The 15,571-nt window shown below is 41.9% G+C and overlaps 1 protein-coding gene across 4 annotated transcripts in view; it reads left to right on the forward strand.

The window, feature by feature from the left end:
• The window catches only part of ATF7IP2 (activating transcription factor 7 interacting protein 2), a 63,396-nt gene that overhangs the window by 39,756 nt on the left and 8,069 nt on the right, over nucleotides 1-15,571 (forward strand). For all 4 annotated transcript variants that reach the window (XM_019494762.2, XM_059716732.1, XM_019494761.2 and 1 more), the window contains 2 exons: nucleotides 13,013-13,082; nucleotides 13,963-14,066. In XM_019494762.2, the coding sequence (XP_019350307.1) occupies nucleotides 13,013-13,082; nucleotides 13,963-14,066 (174 nt within the window). The remainder of the gene's footprint in view (nucleotides 1-13,012; nucleotides 13,083-13,962; nucleotides 14,067-15,571) is intronic.

Below are 15,571 nucleotides of genomic sequence, written 5' to 3' on the forward strand. Positions count from 1 at the left end.
TCGACTCAGCAACTCGACGAAATCGTCGATGAGTCATCGTCGCCTTCTTCCAGATAGTGAAAACCTAACTCATAGGCTAGCTGCCATTGTCCCGCGTCTCCTAAAATCCGAAGCTGTCTCTTATTAAGTCCAGAATGCTGCAGGAGGTATCCAAACATGTATCTCTCCTCCTGTGTTCTCTGGCGTAATACTGGACGCTCGGATTCACGGTGTTTCATGTTCTGAGCCTCAGTCGGGCATTGACACTCCCGATCACTGGATAGTCTTGGCTCCGTTAGGACGCGTAGTCTTGACAACTGATGAAGGAGACTACTCACAGGATGATCGACCAGTGGGTTCAGCACAATTCGCAGAACCACGATGTTTCTTTGCCCGTAAACTTTAGGGCAACTATCTATGCTGTTAAGAGTCACTGGAACGGTTCCAGGGTCTCGCAGGTGACGATGAGGCCACGGTCGCATTCGTTGGAGCGGTGTTAGTCCCAACGTGCATTCTCTTGGGTTCCAGGCACAGTATGAAACTCCGATAATAGCCAGTACAAGCTGTTCTGCACCGGTGTGTTCTGGTCGGTTGTCGTGCCATGCGTGGGCCTTCTGTTCAATCACTCCTGCCACAAGTGCTGGAATCGGAATAGGCCAATGGACGCTAAACGCCACCATGTCGATGTCGGTGACATGTTCCCTACTCCATGAAGCTTGTCTCACCAAGAAGCTTGCTTCTTCCTGGTCCAGGAGGTTGGACCCAAGTTCCACGACCAGACGTCCCAACCACGCAGCCAGAGTTTCGTCGGATCGGATCCTGGATTCTCTACACAAATTCTGCAGTTCGGCTCTGGAACGAGCGTAATAGGTGGTAGCTTGAACTGCATTCTGCGGACCGATGACTGGGCTGCTTGATACTGCAGGCTGATCGATTTCTTCATGAGTTGTCGTTGCTGTTGCTGTTTCTGTCGGAGCTGCAGTTATTGTTACAGTGGGAGTCGTTGCTGTCTCAGGCGGGAGGGGCGGATGCACTCCTCTGCTCGACTCCCCCTCCCTTCGGCAAAGGGGCGTGGTCGGCGGAACCGACACTGCGTCGCTGGGCGGAGTCACCGGCCGAACCCTCGCGGGCTCTCCCGAAGCTCCATCCCTCACTTCCGGCTTCTCCACGCGGTCTTCCCTCTGCTCGGCGCCATCTTGTCGAGGCCTTTCAAGATCCCCTTTCTCAACCGCTTCTCCGACTGCTCGGACGGCCATATGCAGCTGGGTCTTTAAACTTAAAGTTTCAGTCATTAAATCAGCCATAGTTTGAAAAGCTGTGTTCATTTTTCCCCCCTTGTCGTATCGTAGGACCACTCTCTCATCTACAGCGCGGTCCTCCGTCTCCGGGTCTTCGCGGAGCTCGGACGGACGCTCACGACCTCTCAGTCTAGGCACCACCATACACGGGGAAAACCAGCCGATTGGCATCGTCTCTCCCATCTCTCGGGCACACCGTGAGCAACGGACACACTTCCGGGTGGGGGTCGGGCTTACTGCGCTCGCCGGGTCGACTTCAGCAAGGGTCACAGCTTCGAGGGGCCTATACAGGACCCGCTCATCGCCCATGATACACCCGAACGCCGCGGGGTGAAGATTTATCTCTTTCCCTTCCAGGGCTCCGACTTCTGGAGTTCCCTCTTCTCCCCTTAACAAAAGGTGTCCACGGACACATCTCCAGCCCGTTCCGCCCGCCTGGTGGTATGCGAGGTGCGCCTCCAGTTCTCCGACGCTTGCTACGCTGCGTCTCCCACTTCTCCAAGGGCAGTTCTCAACTAATTCTAACTCTAGCGAGCCCTCTCCTGAGCTCATCCTCGTCGCCATGTGCGCGGCGAGGATTTCGCCGGATCCCATCATGGGTCGCGGTGATTCCGATCCCATCATGGGTCGCGGAGATCCCGATCCCATCCTCGTCGCCATGTGCGCGCCGGGTCTGACCCCGGGTCGCTTACGTCGCTCTGCACGCGGACTGTGGCCAGCAGCCCGGGCAGGCCGGGTCGGAGAGGGCGGGCGCCGAGCTAGAATTAGGCACAGACACGTAACGGTTGATTTTAAGATTATTTTACTTACACCGAGATGGTCGTGGTGTAGGCTGAGAACTTGCTTGAGTTGCGGTTACAACAGAAAACACGAACACACGTGGAGGTTGCAAGGCTCCATGCAGACAGAACATGAACAATCACGTGGAGGTTGCTAGGCTCCACGCAGACAAACTCCGGATGTCCAGGACAAGCGCGCATTAAACTCGTCGTTACGTCCTATAGTAGGCTCCGTTCGAGGACGGGAAGAGGTGGGCGGTGGATCAGGCCGCCAAACTCCTCTGAGCGACACACAGGGTTTCTATTACCCTGCCGCGCACACCCAGAGTCCCCACGAGATGGATGCGGAGTCCTCTTCGGCTTGGGCGGAAACTGCTCAAGCCTCTTATACGGCTAGCAGGCCAATCGCCAGCCGCCACGTGTGAATAATTTAGAACTAGACAATTGCGGGGCACGAATTTGCATACGACGAGCGGGAAACCTTTGCACCATGCATTTCTGTGCTGCAAAGGAAATGCACCCTGCAAAGATCCCTGCAAAGTGGCGGGAAAACTTCCCTGCATGCGGGTTCTCTGCGCAGCAGAACTCCTCCGTACAACGAAGCGGTATACCCACGGGGATAATTCTTAGTGCCGAAGCGCACACACAAAAAAATCAGACCTCTGGGTCATGACAACATTAACAAGCACCTCATAGAATCATAAAAAACTAGGGTTGGAAGGGAGCTCAGGAGGTCATCTAGTCCAACCCCTGCTCAAAGCAACTAGATCATCCCAGCCAAGGCTGTGTCTAGCCGGGTCATGACTTTCCACATCCAACTGACCAACAATTCATTTGCTACCATCAACGGTGTATACGCCCCAACACTCAATGCCGAGGAAGAACAAAAAGAACAGTTTTATGCTGACCTCTATAAAATCTTGACTATTATCCCAAAAGAGAATAAGTTCATTTTCCTTGGAGATTTCAATGAGAGAGTTGCTTGTACTTTACCATGTGGAATCATAGAAAGTTAGGGTTGGAAGTGACCAGGAGGTCATCTACTTAGTCTTCAGGAGGAGGCTAGATAGTCACCTGGTTGGGGTCATCTGACCTCGGTCCTCTTTCCTGCCAGGGGCAGGGTGTCGGACACGATGTTCCGTTGTGGTCCCTTCCGACTCTACAGTCTATGAATCTAAGTCCCCTCTTGGTCTCCTCTAAACTAAATAAACCCAGTTACCTCAGTCTTTCTTCATAAGTCACGTCCTTCAGCCCCTCACAATTTTTCTCACCCTCCACTTGACTCTCTCTCCAATTGTCATATCCTTTCTGTAGTGGGGGCCCAAAACTAAACACAGTGGCCTCACCAGTGCTGAATAGACGGGAATAATCACTTCCCTTGACCTACTGGCAACACACCTATCAATGCAGCCCAGTATGCTGTTAGCCTTCTTGGCAACAAGGGCATACTGCTGGCTCATATTCAACTTACTATCCACTGTAACCCCCAGGTCCTTTTCTGCAGAACTGCTGCCCAGCCACTCAGCCCCCAGCCTGTACTGGTACATGGGATTTTTCTGTCCTAAGTGCAGGACATTGCACATGTCCTTGCTGAACCTTGTAAGATTTCTTTTGGCCCAGTCCTCTAATTTGTCTAGATCCCTCTGAATCCTAGTCCTACCCTCCAGTGTATATACTACTCCCCCCAGCTTGGTGTCATCTGCAGACTCACTGAGTGTGCATTCTATGCTATCTTCCAGGTTGTTGATGAAGACATTGAACAAAAATAGCCCCCAGGACCAACCCCTGGGGCGCTCCACTTGTTACCAGCTGCCAACTAGACATTGAACCTTTGATTACTACTCTCTGAGCCCAATGCTTCAGCCAGTTTTCTATCCACGTTACAGTCCATCCAGCCCATACTTCCTTAAATGGTGGAAGGGCACTATTAGGAAGGGAGGAGTGGGGAAGGCCAATTCCAGTGGCATCCTCTTACTCGGTAAATGTGTGTAGAGCATGACCTTGTCTTTACTAACTCTACCTTTAGACAACATGATAGGTACAAAACAACATGGCAATACCCCCACTTGAAATAATGGCATGTCCTCAGCTATGCCATTGTAAGATTGTTCTCTAAAAGACATTCATATCACGTGAATTATGAGAGAAGTCAATGACTGCAGTATTGATCATTGTTTAGTGAAATCAATCATGTCTATTAGGGTTGTGTTAAACATTGAACGTGCAACCCAAATCAGTCCGAAGACAGTAGAGCATCAAATGCCTTCAGACCCATGGACACCATGAAGCCCTCCAAACATATCTCAGCAAGAAACTTGCCAGTTTTTGGATTGAAAATGATAGTACTTGTGTTGAGGAAGATTGGCAAGCTCTAAAGGAGACCATCCAAGATGCTTGCACGGAATCAGTTGGCTTTATCACCCAATGCCATCAGGACTGGTTTGACCGAAATCCAACAATTTGTTGACGGTCATGACATGCAGAGCTTCTTCAGTGCAACCAAGGCTGTGTATGGACCAGGCTCTTGCAGACACACCCTGCTTAGATCTGAAGACAACACTACACTCCTCAAAAACAAATCCATGAAAAACAGCTGGAAGGAGCACTACCAAAAGCTCCTGAAGCAAGAATCAGTGGTGACTGAGACCATTGAATCCATCTTGCAGCATCCAGTGAGGGAAGCACTTGCCAGTCCACCAACCTCTGAAGTCATCCACCAGGTGATTAAGACAGATTGAAGAACAGCAAAGTACCTGGCCCTGGTGGCATACCAGCTAAGGTCTTCAAAGTTGGTGGGGAAACAATAACCAACATGTTCCACACACAGTTTTTTTTTTAAATCTGGAGCACTGAGGATATTTCTGCTGACCTAAGAAATGCCAATATTGTCACGATTCTTAAAAATGGAGAGAAGTCAGACTGGAAACTATTGATGTGTATCATCCTCCTCTCCATTGCTTGGAAAGTCCTTGCTCAATTTCTGCTGAATTGACTTGTTCCTTCTTGCCATGGAAATCCTTCCCAAGCCTCAGTGTGGCTTTAGACCACCGAGAGGCACTATGAACATGACTTTTGTAGTCCAGCAGATCCAGGAAAAATGCCAAGAACACTAGGAGCTGTATAATGGCCTTTATTGATTTGAGCAAAGCCTTCAACTCTGTTAATCAAGAGGCTCTATGGAAGATCGAAGTTTGGCTACCCAGGGAAATTAATTACCATTCTAATACTCCTTCATGACCAGATAACTGCCTCCATCCTATGCAGTGGCTCCACTACAGAGCCCTTTGCCATTCAAACTGGCATCAAGCAGGGCCATGTTATTTCACCAATTTTGTTTTCCATCTTTCTTGTGGTCATCAAGATGCGTATCTGTGACCGTCTGCCACATGGTATCAGCATTGAGTACAGGATGAAAGGGAATCTTTTCAATCTCCCCTGCCTACACCCCAAAACAAATATTTGTTATTTGCCAAAACCAAAGCTACTTTGGCCTCAATTGTGAAACTTTAGTACACCAATAATTGTGCTGTCATTGCACATACAGAGGAGGACCTGCAAACAGCCCTTAACTACTTCTCAAGCATACCAGTGCCTGGGACTGACAGTTAATGTTAAAAAAGCCAAAGGTGCCTCACCAGCCTGCTCTAGGCTAATCAACTCCCCTGGCAAAAATCCTTATTGATGAACAGGAGGTGGAGAATGGTGAAAACTTTGCATACCTTGACAGCCATGTTGGAAGGCTGACATCAACAAGAAGATCCAGCATACGATCTCATGTGCCAGCTCTGCCTTTGGCAGACTGTATCATCTTGTGTTCAAGAATCACAATATCAGGACTCGAACAGAGCTCCTACTATATAAAGCTGTGGTGATCCCAACTCTCCTCTATGGCTCTGATGCTTGGGTGACCTACAGGGACCACCTGAAAAGCTTGGAATGACATCACTAGCGCTACCTCCGGAAGATCCTGGGAATGAAGTGGGAGGATTGTCACACAATTGCCAATGTCCTCACCAATGCCAACACCACCAGTATGGAAGTGTTGATTACTCAACATAAGATATGATGAACAGGGCACTATGTATGTGTGCATGCCTGATATATGTTTACCGAAACAACTGCTATATTCCCAACTCAGCCAAGGCAAAGGACATGAAGGGGCCAGAAGAAATGGTTCAAGAACACCCTCAAGGAAAGAATTAAGAAGTTTGTCGTTGACACCAGAAACTGGGAAAAAATAGGTCAGGACAGGGCTACATGGCAACACCTTGTGAGAGAAGGTACATCTTACTTTGGGGAAAACCATCTCACCCTGGAGACAGAAAAACAACAAACAGAAGGAAAGGAAACAAGATGAAGAAATCCATGGCCTGACCTTCCCTTTAACCACCACCTGTGGCATTTGCCAGAGTCTGCAGCTCTTATGATCAGCCTTCTTAATCATCAATGGACTCATTTACAACCCTTTACTTGACCCGTGGGAGTGATCATCCTTGATCCTTGAAGACCCTGTAGACTATAAAGAAGACTTCCAGGGCACTAACTAATTCCTGGGGCGGGAGTGCTCTACCAGAAGCAGTAGAACATTACTTTAACCTGGCCCTGCAGTATCTATTTAGATTGGGCATTTCAGCAGAGCTTTTTGGTGCTTTAGCTAAAGTTGATTCAGTCAGCTATTAGCTAAGCGCCAAAAAGTCTCACTAAAGCCCTGATTCCTACAGACGCTGGGAAAGCAAGGTGCAGCTAACACACTGCCTTTTCTGGGCATGTGCTGGGCTCCGTGCAGGAGCATGCAGAGTTTAAAGTTTTTATTGTTTTCCCCATGTCTGCAAGCAGCCCTGGATTTTAATTAAAGAACAGAAAAGAAAAGAACTTTTCCTAAAGACTAGTACTTCAGTTACTGATATATATGCATATAAAAATGATTCACTTCATTTTCTAGTCTAAAGTCATTCCTTCCCTTTGTAAGGCTGAACTACGTAGTTAGTACACTTAATTAAACACTTAAGATGCTTTATATAGGTATTCGGATACTCTGCACTAGTACTTCTTTTTTAATTTATGTTGGATCTCTAGAATTTGTTTGACCCTCCAGAAAACTGTTAAAAATATTATATAACTTCTTTGCTGTTCGAATTTCCATTTGCATAAGCCAATCTAAATACATTTATGTAGATAAAGCTTGTGGTTGTGAACTTTTAGTCGTGGAAAGTGATATATATGGGTTTTTCGTTTGTTTTAGGTTTTTTTAAGAAAGTCTATGTCCAGAACGCTCTGATTTTTTTTTTTAATCTGAATCTATACAAATGTTCCTTGCAAGATTTCCTATCACTTTGAACAACATTTCTACCACTAGAAAAAAAACCCTCTAAAAGTGCAAGAACTAGTATATGTGGGTTATCTGATTTTTGGTATATGCCTACCTCTATGTAGTCTAATACTGTCCAAGGAAATAGAGAGAAGCTGGTAAGTTTAAAAAACTGTTTTTACTTCCTGCAGCATACTAAGGCAAACAGCAGTAGCGCAACACAAAGCAATTGCATAAAATTATAGGAGGAAAGATATGCAGTTAAGATCAACTTGTAATAACATTTTATTTAAAATGGTTCTAAATAAGTGTTTTAAAAAGTCCTTAAGCTCATTCATTGAATTATGCAGACATGGTTCTTTGGGTAGACATGATATCTCTTATTAGACCAACTAAATACTAGGAAGAATTGTTCTTTGCAAGCTTTTGGTTGCAAACACCCTTCTTCAGGCATACAGACAGTGTGCTGGTGAATTGTGTCATCTTCTGGGTAGAACAGGAGCAAAATGCAGGTCTGTGAAAATGCAAATGCATGATAGTGTGGATCAGAGTGGTGGAAGATGATAGGTGTGAGACAGGTGGCAGGGGGAGGGGAAGTGTTGAACTGGTGATAGAAGAATGCAGCTGGTAAAATACAGGCAGGTTATAATGTGTCATAAATCCAACCTCTATATTTAGTCCATGATTTTTTATATCCACTAAATTTATGAAATGAAGTTCGTAGGCTCGTCTACAAAAGGGGTTTTGTAAATTTTCTTTGAGGAATTGAATGGAGAGATTGGAACGAAAGTGATTATCTTATGAGAAGTGTGCATCCACAGGTAATTAGGTATTTTTGTCTTTGATAGGTTTTCAGTGTTCTCTCATTCTGGTACACAGTTGTTGTTTGATTTCTTCTACATATTTTTCATCAGGGCATTTGGTGCACTGGATGAGATGTATTACATTTCTGGAAGTGCAGGTGTAAGATCTAGGAATGATGATGGTTCTGTTGTGGGGTGTAGTTATTATGGGTGGAAGTGGTAGAGATGTCTTGGCAGGTTTTAGATTTTTTGTCCTGGTATGGTCTGGATCCATTCGGTGTGCTTTGGGCCATAGGAAGTTTGCTTCTGGTGATGAGGTTAGCGAGTCTCAGTGTTTGTTTGAAAGCTAAGATGGGTGGTTCTTGAAAGATCTGTTTAAGAATCAGGTCTTCTTCTAGTGTGGGTTGCAATTGATTGAAGATTTTCCGTACAGGTTCCAGGGAAGGATGGTATGTCATAAATAACTGTGGGCAATTTGTGGGGATTTTCTTTTTGTACTGCAGTAATTCTTCATATGGTATCTGGGTAGCTCTTTCAAAAGTACAGTCTCTCTCTCTCTGGAGGATGAAAGCCCTTTTGAGGTGAGCGAGGTGATGGTCCTGGGTATTCTCAGTTCAAATTTGGTGGTATTGGAGGGCTTGGCTGTGTATTATAGCTTTCTTGGTGTGTTTAGGGTGGTTGCTGGTTTTGTGTAATATGTATGTTGGTCCAAGGGTTTCTTCTTTTATGTTGGTTTGTATTTTACCATTCTGAATATTGATCATAGTGTCTAAAAAGGAAATGTTGGTGCTGTAGTATTCAAGAGATAGTCTGATTGATGGGTTTTTGATTCCCATCACAAATTCAATCAGACTTCAGGTTAATTAATTGAATTATTATAATTAATAAAAGTACCAAACAATTCTACTTTTCCTAAACAAAAAGGAATTTATTTGTTTTAATCCCAAAAATAAATTTATAGATAGTTTTTGGCATCAGAAGATGCTCTTAATTTGAAATCTCATTTTAAACCATGCCTACATTGAAGGAAATGAAAGAAAAGCTGTCTTGGTATGATTCTCTTCTTACGGAGGCAGAGATGTGTTTTCTGGAAAATTGTGAATTGGAAAATTTTCCAGAAAATGTTACAATGCCCTAAATAGAGCGTGATCTGATTTAGCATGTTTATTTGACTTACATTTAGTAAACAAAACTAAAAATGTACCCCCATGTTAATTTTATGTCCCAATAGCCAGAAGTATTTGAACTGAAATATTTGATTAGGAAAAAAATTAAATACATCACACTTAATGTAGTTTAAATGTTATATTCAACAAAATTCAAAGCTTTATGTGGAAAGAAATTATTTGAATTGCAATACTTGTAAAAATGTAAAGACAGTACACAATAGCATGTACTTCCCTTACATTCTTTATTTAAATTTAAGAAAAAAATGAAGGCACTGAAAACTGTTGACACACTAATTTTAGTACATCCAAATAACTGCATGGTATGCCGTAGTTGTCCACTCATTTACATCAACCGACTTTAACTCTCTTCCACTGAGGTCATTATGGCACCTCCAGTTTCACTGTCACTATCTGCAGAATCACTTGCACTATTTATTAGTTCCATTTCAGAATCAGATTGAGGCAAATCTGAGTCAGAACTACTTGAACCACATTCTCTTTCACTAAAGGATGGTTTTACCAATGAGTCTTTTGGCAAGGGCAACTTATCACACTGCCTCTTCTTCACTAATTGTGTTTCTGACTGATTCTCCAGAAGCAATAGATTTTGAGAAATAGAAACAAATTTAGCGGTGCGCTCATTTGTTAATCTGTTCCTTTTTTTTGTCTTGATTGAGCTGAAAGCCTTCCAGTTCTGTTCACAAGAAGCTGCTGTTGGTAGAACTCTTAGGATCTTTAGAGCAATGCTGAACAACAGTTGGGTGTTAGAGTATCACTTATACCATGTGAAAAGAGACATATTCTCTTCTGCCTGCCAAATGAAGTCTTTGCTCCAAAGTTTTTCTTCTGTGTGGTACTCAGCAATGTCTGTCATCACGAGTATTTCGTCTATGTTGAGGACATTCTTAGCTACTTCCATAGTTGCATCAAGAGCAGTAGATAATTTATCTTCTGATAAATGTTGTCCTCTGTGTTGATGATCCAAAAGGTTTGCTGCCAGATGAACTGGGTGAGAGCAAAACTCAAATGAAGAAGGTGAAGAAGGCAAAAGCTCAATTCAGCTGGAATATTTGAAAGGCATGGTGCATCTCCTTCAAGTTTCTTGCTAGGCACTGAAACTGGTAGTAGCAAATTGAATGCTCCTTGAACTCGAACCAAAACCACATCGTTGTTGAGAATCTGCTTCTGAATGTTCATGGAAATAATCTGGGATATTGTGTCATCTGTTGAAGCACAGTGCAAATAGTTTGTTGTGCACAGCAAACTATGTGAACACTTTGTAGCAAGCCCCATCTAGTTTCTCCTGGCAATAAAAGTGCACTTTTCTTCCCCTGCTCTCTTTCTGTAATTTCTTCAAAGTCTGATTAGCAACATGATGATCGTTGAATACCTTCACAATCGCTTTGCAGTTTGCCAATATGTGAATACAGACTTACCTGTATTCACACTTACTTGCCAGAAGATTCAACCCATGAGCAAGACAGCCAAATACAATTAAATTAGGTTACTTTGCCTTTAATATTTGCCATACAGCTTTCATGTTACTTGCATGATCAGTTACAAGGGCTTGTACCCTGGAGGGCCTGCACTTTCAATCTCTTCACTCAGTAATTTGGCTATGTATTCACCTGTATGATGGGAAGATTTGATAGCAATTGCTTTCAGAAATATTGGTTCAGGTGTTGCCAAAGTAATGTTCAGTAAAGGATTTCCTTGTATATATCAGTCCATCCATCTGACATCAGAGTCAGTGATTCTGCTCGACCAAGCCTTTGAATAAGCATTGTTTGAACTCTGTCATGCTTTCTGTCTAAGAGAGAATGTGATAAGTGATAACATGACGGTAATTTATATGATGGGCAAATTACTTTGTAATGTTCCTTCCAGTATTGATTTTCAGTTATGGAAAGAGGTGTACAACTTGAAAATATAGCTTGAGCTAATGTCTCTTCTGTTTTTTCTTGATCTTCTTTTGACATTTTGTCCACAAAGCTTGATAAAAAGCTTGACTGTCTTGAACAGCTACTCGTGGTGGATCATATATTGGGTGACAGTGATCTTGAAAGTGAGGATCCTGCTGCTTCTTCCCCCAGACCTGACAGCTCAACATTTTCATATTCCATTTTTTGCAAATCTGCTATTTCACTTGAGCTACCAAGTTCCTGCAACAAAAGGGGGAAAAGATTTTTATTTTAGCCTATTCTAGTCTGGCCTCATCCATCAGAAGAAGTGGCAGTGAACTTGCTTCCCCCCTCCATGCCAGAAAGAACATTCTGCTGCTCAGCATGCTACTCGGTTGCCCTGGGACTGCAGACCCAAAGGGAAGTGTAGTCTGGCCTCTGCCATTGGCCAGAGGACTAAGCTCACTCTGCTGGGTTGAAATAGTTAATTATTTATCTATTATGTAATTTTAAAAAGAATTATTGTTAAGCCTAAGCCATTGGGTGCTTCATGCAAGCAGAAAAGCAGGATGCACAAATTTTAAATAAATAATAATCCAGAGTTGCATTAACAACTTTTAAAATTGTTTTAAAAAAATACAAGATGCTAGTCTATACTGTCTGTTGTTTAACATATTAATTTGTTTACTTGCATAGGATTCCTGAAGTAGACTTTTCTCAGATAATGTTGTTCCACCACTTTGTTGTATTAGCTTTCTGTATATGGCTTGTACTCTTTCAGGACAGTTTCTACGTGTTTATTAAATGTTTCTTCATTCTTGTTGTGTTGTTAGCATACTCCTGCCCATAATATTTACATCTACCAACTTTCTTCCTTCCTTCAGTGGCTTGAACTTCACTAAAATGATGCCACCACACACTAGTTGGTTTTTTTTTGAGTAGGCATTATAATGACTACTTGAAACCAAAAGCACTAAAAAACTAAGAGTTCTTAGGCAAACACTTCCAACTCCCCCAGCTCCAGAAAAGAAATGAGACACTGCTCTGTGTGTTTGCTGAACTGAAAGTGAAACAAAAATTAATCACAGTTTTAGATTTGGTTTTGCTTTCACTTGCAGCCTGAGATGAAATAAGAATTTTAGCTTTGGTTCTGATTTGACCTGCATAGCCAATTAAATGAATTCATAACTTGATTTTTGGTTTAGATTATTATGAGAGTGTTTTTACCCTCCTGTTTACAAATCAATAAAACATATATGATACTCTCTCTCTCTCACTTCATAGGGATAATCACCTGAAAAACATTAATTACAACTTTGAAACTGCCAAGCTTGCCTAATATTGTATTGGCATCCATTCATTGAGACTAACTAATTTTATGAAACAATGAATTTTTAGAAATGGAAAATTTCCCACGGAAAAATAAAGCACTAGAAAATTTTGCGCCCACATCTCTATACAGAGGCAAGAGTTTTTTGTGTTGGGATATCTAGTGCTTTTATATATATATCTATATATATATAGATGGTGTTGTTACTTGGTTGACTCTTTCGGTTATCTGTTAAGGTCTATGCAATATGTTTCTAATTGCCAGAGTTTCTACAGATGCACAGTGGTTAGTTCTGCTGTCTTTCACTTACATGAGAAAAGTTTTGTTTAAAAAATATAAGCTACCAAACACACTTTCATTCCTGAACTTTAATAGCATTTATGCTAGAATTTAAGATTCTACCATTGTAGAAATAATTTAATTGGAATTGACACTCTTTTTACAGATTGCAGAAAAAAAACCAAAAGTCTCCGTGATTGATCTAACGGAAGAAGAAAAGCACCGCTCTAATAAAGGTGAGGGAGGAAATGATTTCTTGTTTGTAGGGATGATGAAAATCAAACTAAAATATAGGCGTATGTATAAATTACTTTATTTGAAAGAAAAATACTTTTGCTGATTTGGAAATTGTACCTATTTCTTAAAAGGAAAATGTATCTTTATCTCTCCACTCTAGTAGTAACCTTAGGAAAGTAAAGCTGAAAGAGAACGCATATGGTCATCTAGTCTAGCCCCTGCTCAAGGCAGGATCATCCTCAACTAAACCATCCCATCAAACAATAGATTATATGCATGGAAAATTATAACAAATTTATACTTTTTCTTTGTATAGAATCTAATTACTCATGGGGGTCATCTTAAGTTTGAATTATCATATTGACCTAAATCCAAGATATGTAGGGCCAAGGTATATTTTTAATTTTTGCTTGAGAGACTATTAAAGCATTATTGTGCCATAGCTTTTACTCAGCTCTTGTCTTTGGAGACAACTCAGATGCTCTTTTTAAATTATGCCTCTTTCATTTTCTTTCCTGAAGACTGCTAATGCTTTCCTCTTTTGCTCAGGTCCATCTGCAGAAGCAATTTTATGATACTAAAAAAACCTTTTTATCAGTATCTAAAGTTCACTGAATAGTATCTGTTTTCTCCTTACAGCAACACGTCTTTCCTGGTTGTTGTTGTTGTTTTCTCCAAATGTTATTATCTTAGATGAAAGGAAAAGTTAATAACAAGCAGTTGTAGGAACGGAGATGTCTAGCACACTGGTTGGCTTTTCAAATCTGTGGGTTGACACATGTATATATGCAAATAAAGTAAACAGAAATGAAGTAATGTCTTTAATTCAGGTCGATTATATAGGTAAAGTTGTATTTAAAACTTGCATTTTGTTTACAGATAAAGTAAATGAAAAACAGAAATCTATGCTTAACAAAACTGTTTCAAAGCCAGCAAGTCCTAAACTGAATTGTCTCGAGCTAACAGAACAAACATCATGTCAGGTACTTTTTATTGTTTCTTTATTTTTACGTTTTGGAATTTGCAAATTCCCGCTCTCAAGGTCCACAGGTCGTATAATATGCAATTTAAGAAAAATTAAAATGGTAATAGGAACGTTTTTCAGGATGAAGTAACATTGTTATTTCATTTGTATTAAGCTAACTCCTTAACAAAGAATAGCTTTCTTCGTTTAAACCACTAGGAGGCCCTATTGTAATATAAAAACAATAGTAAAAAAAGCTTTAGTGACTATTTCTTAAAAGAAATATTTTTACTGTAATAATGACTCCTGAAACATGGGGATTCTAATCCAAACACAGAAAAAAACAGTAATTGAGTATTGCTTCATGCTAAAATGAACCATTTTTAAAAATGCTTATGGGAAACATTGCTGTAGAGGCAAAGACCAGGCAAGGAAAGCTTTTAATCTAGAAAAAATGTTATCTTTCTGAAGTTGAAAATGAAAAGGGGCCATAGGTTCCATTGCTGTGCCTAAAAAAAAAATTGCTAGACTGAAGGTCTGAAAATTATAAAGGTGCAATATCTTCATACACATGTGTAGGACAGTTAGGATTCTGAGTTCAGTGGGTAGGGCTAGAAAAATACAACTCTCTAAAGAGCGATTGGATATGGTATGTATAGATGTTCTATTTTATTTTTCCCTCACTATGTTTCTGGCATGGTTTGTAGCAGTTAACTGCTTAAAAATGTCTGCAATTAAACATGATACTTGATACACTAGAAAAGCTGAGTTCCCAGCTCCTTTGGGGTAGTGTAAAACTTCTACTTCTTGCCGTTTTCAGTAGTTACCATGACTGTTAGAAAAGGTGTTTGCAGAGTAGATGATTTGATTGATTATAAGTGGTCCTAAAAAACGGTCTGTAGTTGTGACCTAAATGGTTCTCTGTGGCACTACCCCTGTACATGATGGCAGCTTGCAGATGTAAAAAAACCAAAAAGTACTTTACCAGAGGAAGCAGCGCATTACTTTGACCCAGCTCTGCAGCATCTATATAGATTGGGCATTTCAGCAGGGGGGTTTTGGCTTCTCTAGCTAAAGCTGATTCAATCAGTTATTCGATGAAAGCACCAAAAAAGCCGCACAAAAGCCCTGATCTCTACAGATGTCGGGTGAGCCTGGTCCAACTAAGGTGCATGCCTCTTCTGGGCATGCATAGGGCTTGGCATGGGAAGGCACTGAGTTTAAAGTAAAGCACGATTTGGGGGGTCTTGTTTATGTCTGCAAGAGCTGACATGTCCAAACAGGGTCCAGCTAGTGATAGAGCAGTGTTCTCTAAAGCTCTTCCCACAAAACAAGCTTCTTTTGTGTCAGTTGCTAGAACAAGCTCACAGGTGACTGAAAATGATTTTATATATTCCCACTGAACTCTGAGCTTGGCTGCCCTTCCATTGATTTGAATATCCCATGGGCCTGCCTCTGCTCCTTTGGCTTGGCTCACCCAGACTGGAGTGTAGATGGCTTGCTGGGGTCCATCTGTTACTTACA

Source organism: Alligator mississippiensis, chromosome 13, assembly GCF_030867095.1.
Source record: "Alligator mississippiensis isolate rAllMis1 chromosome 13, rAllMis1, whole genome shotgun sequence".
Lineage (NCBI taxonomy): Eukaryota > Metazoa > Chordata > Crocodylia > Alligatoridae > Alligator > Alligator mississippiensis.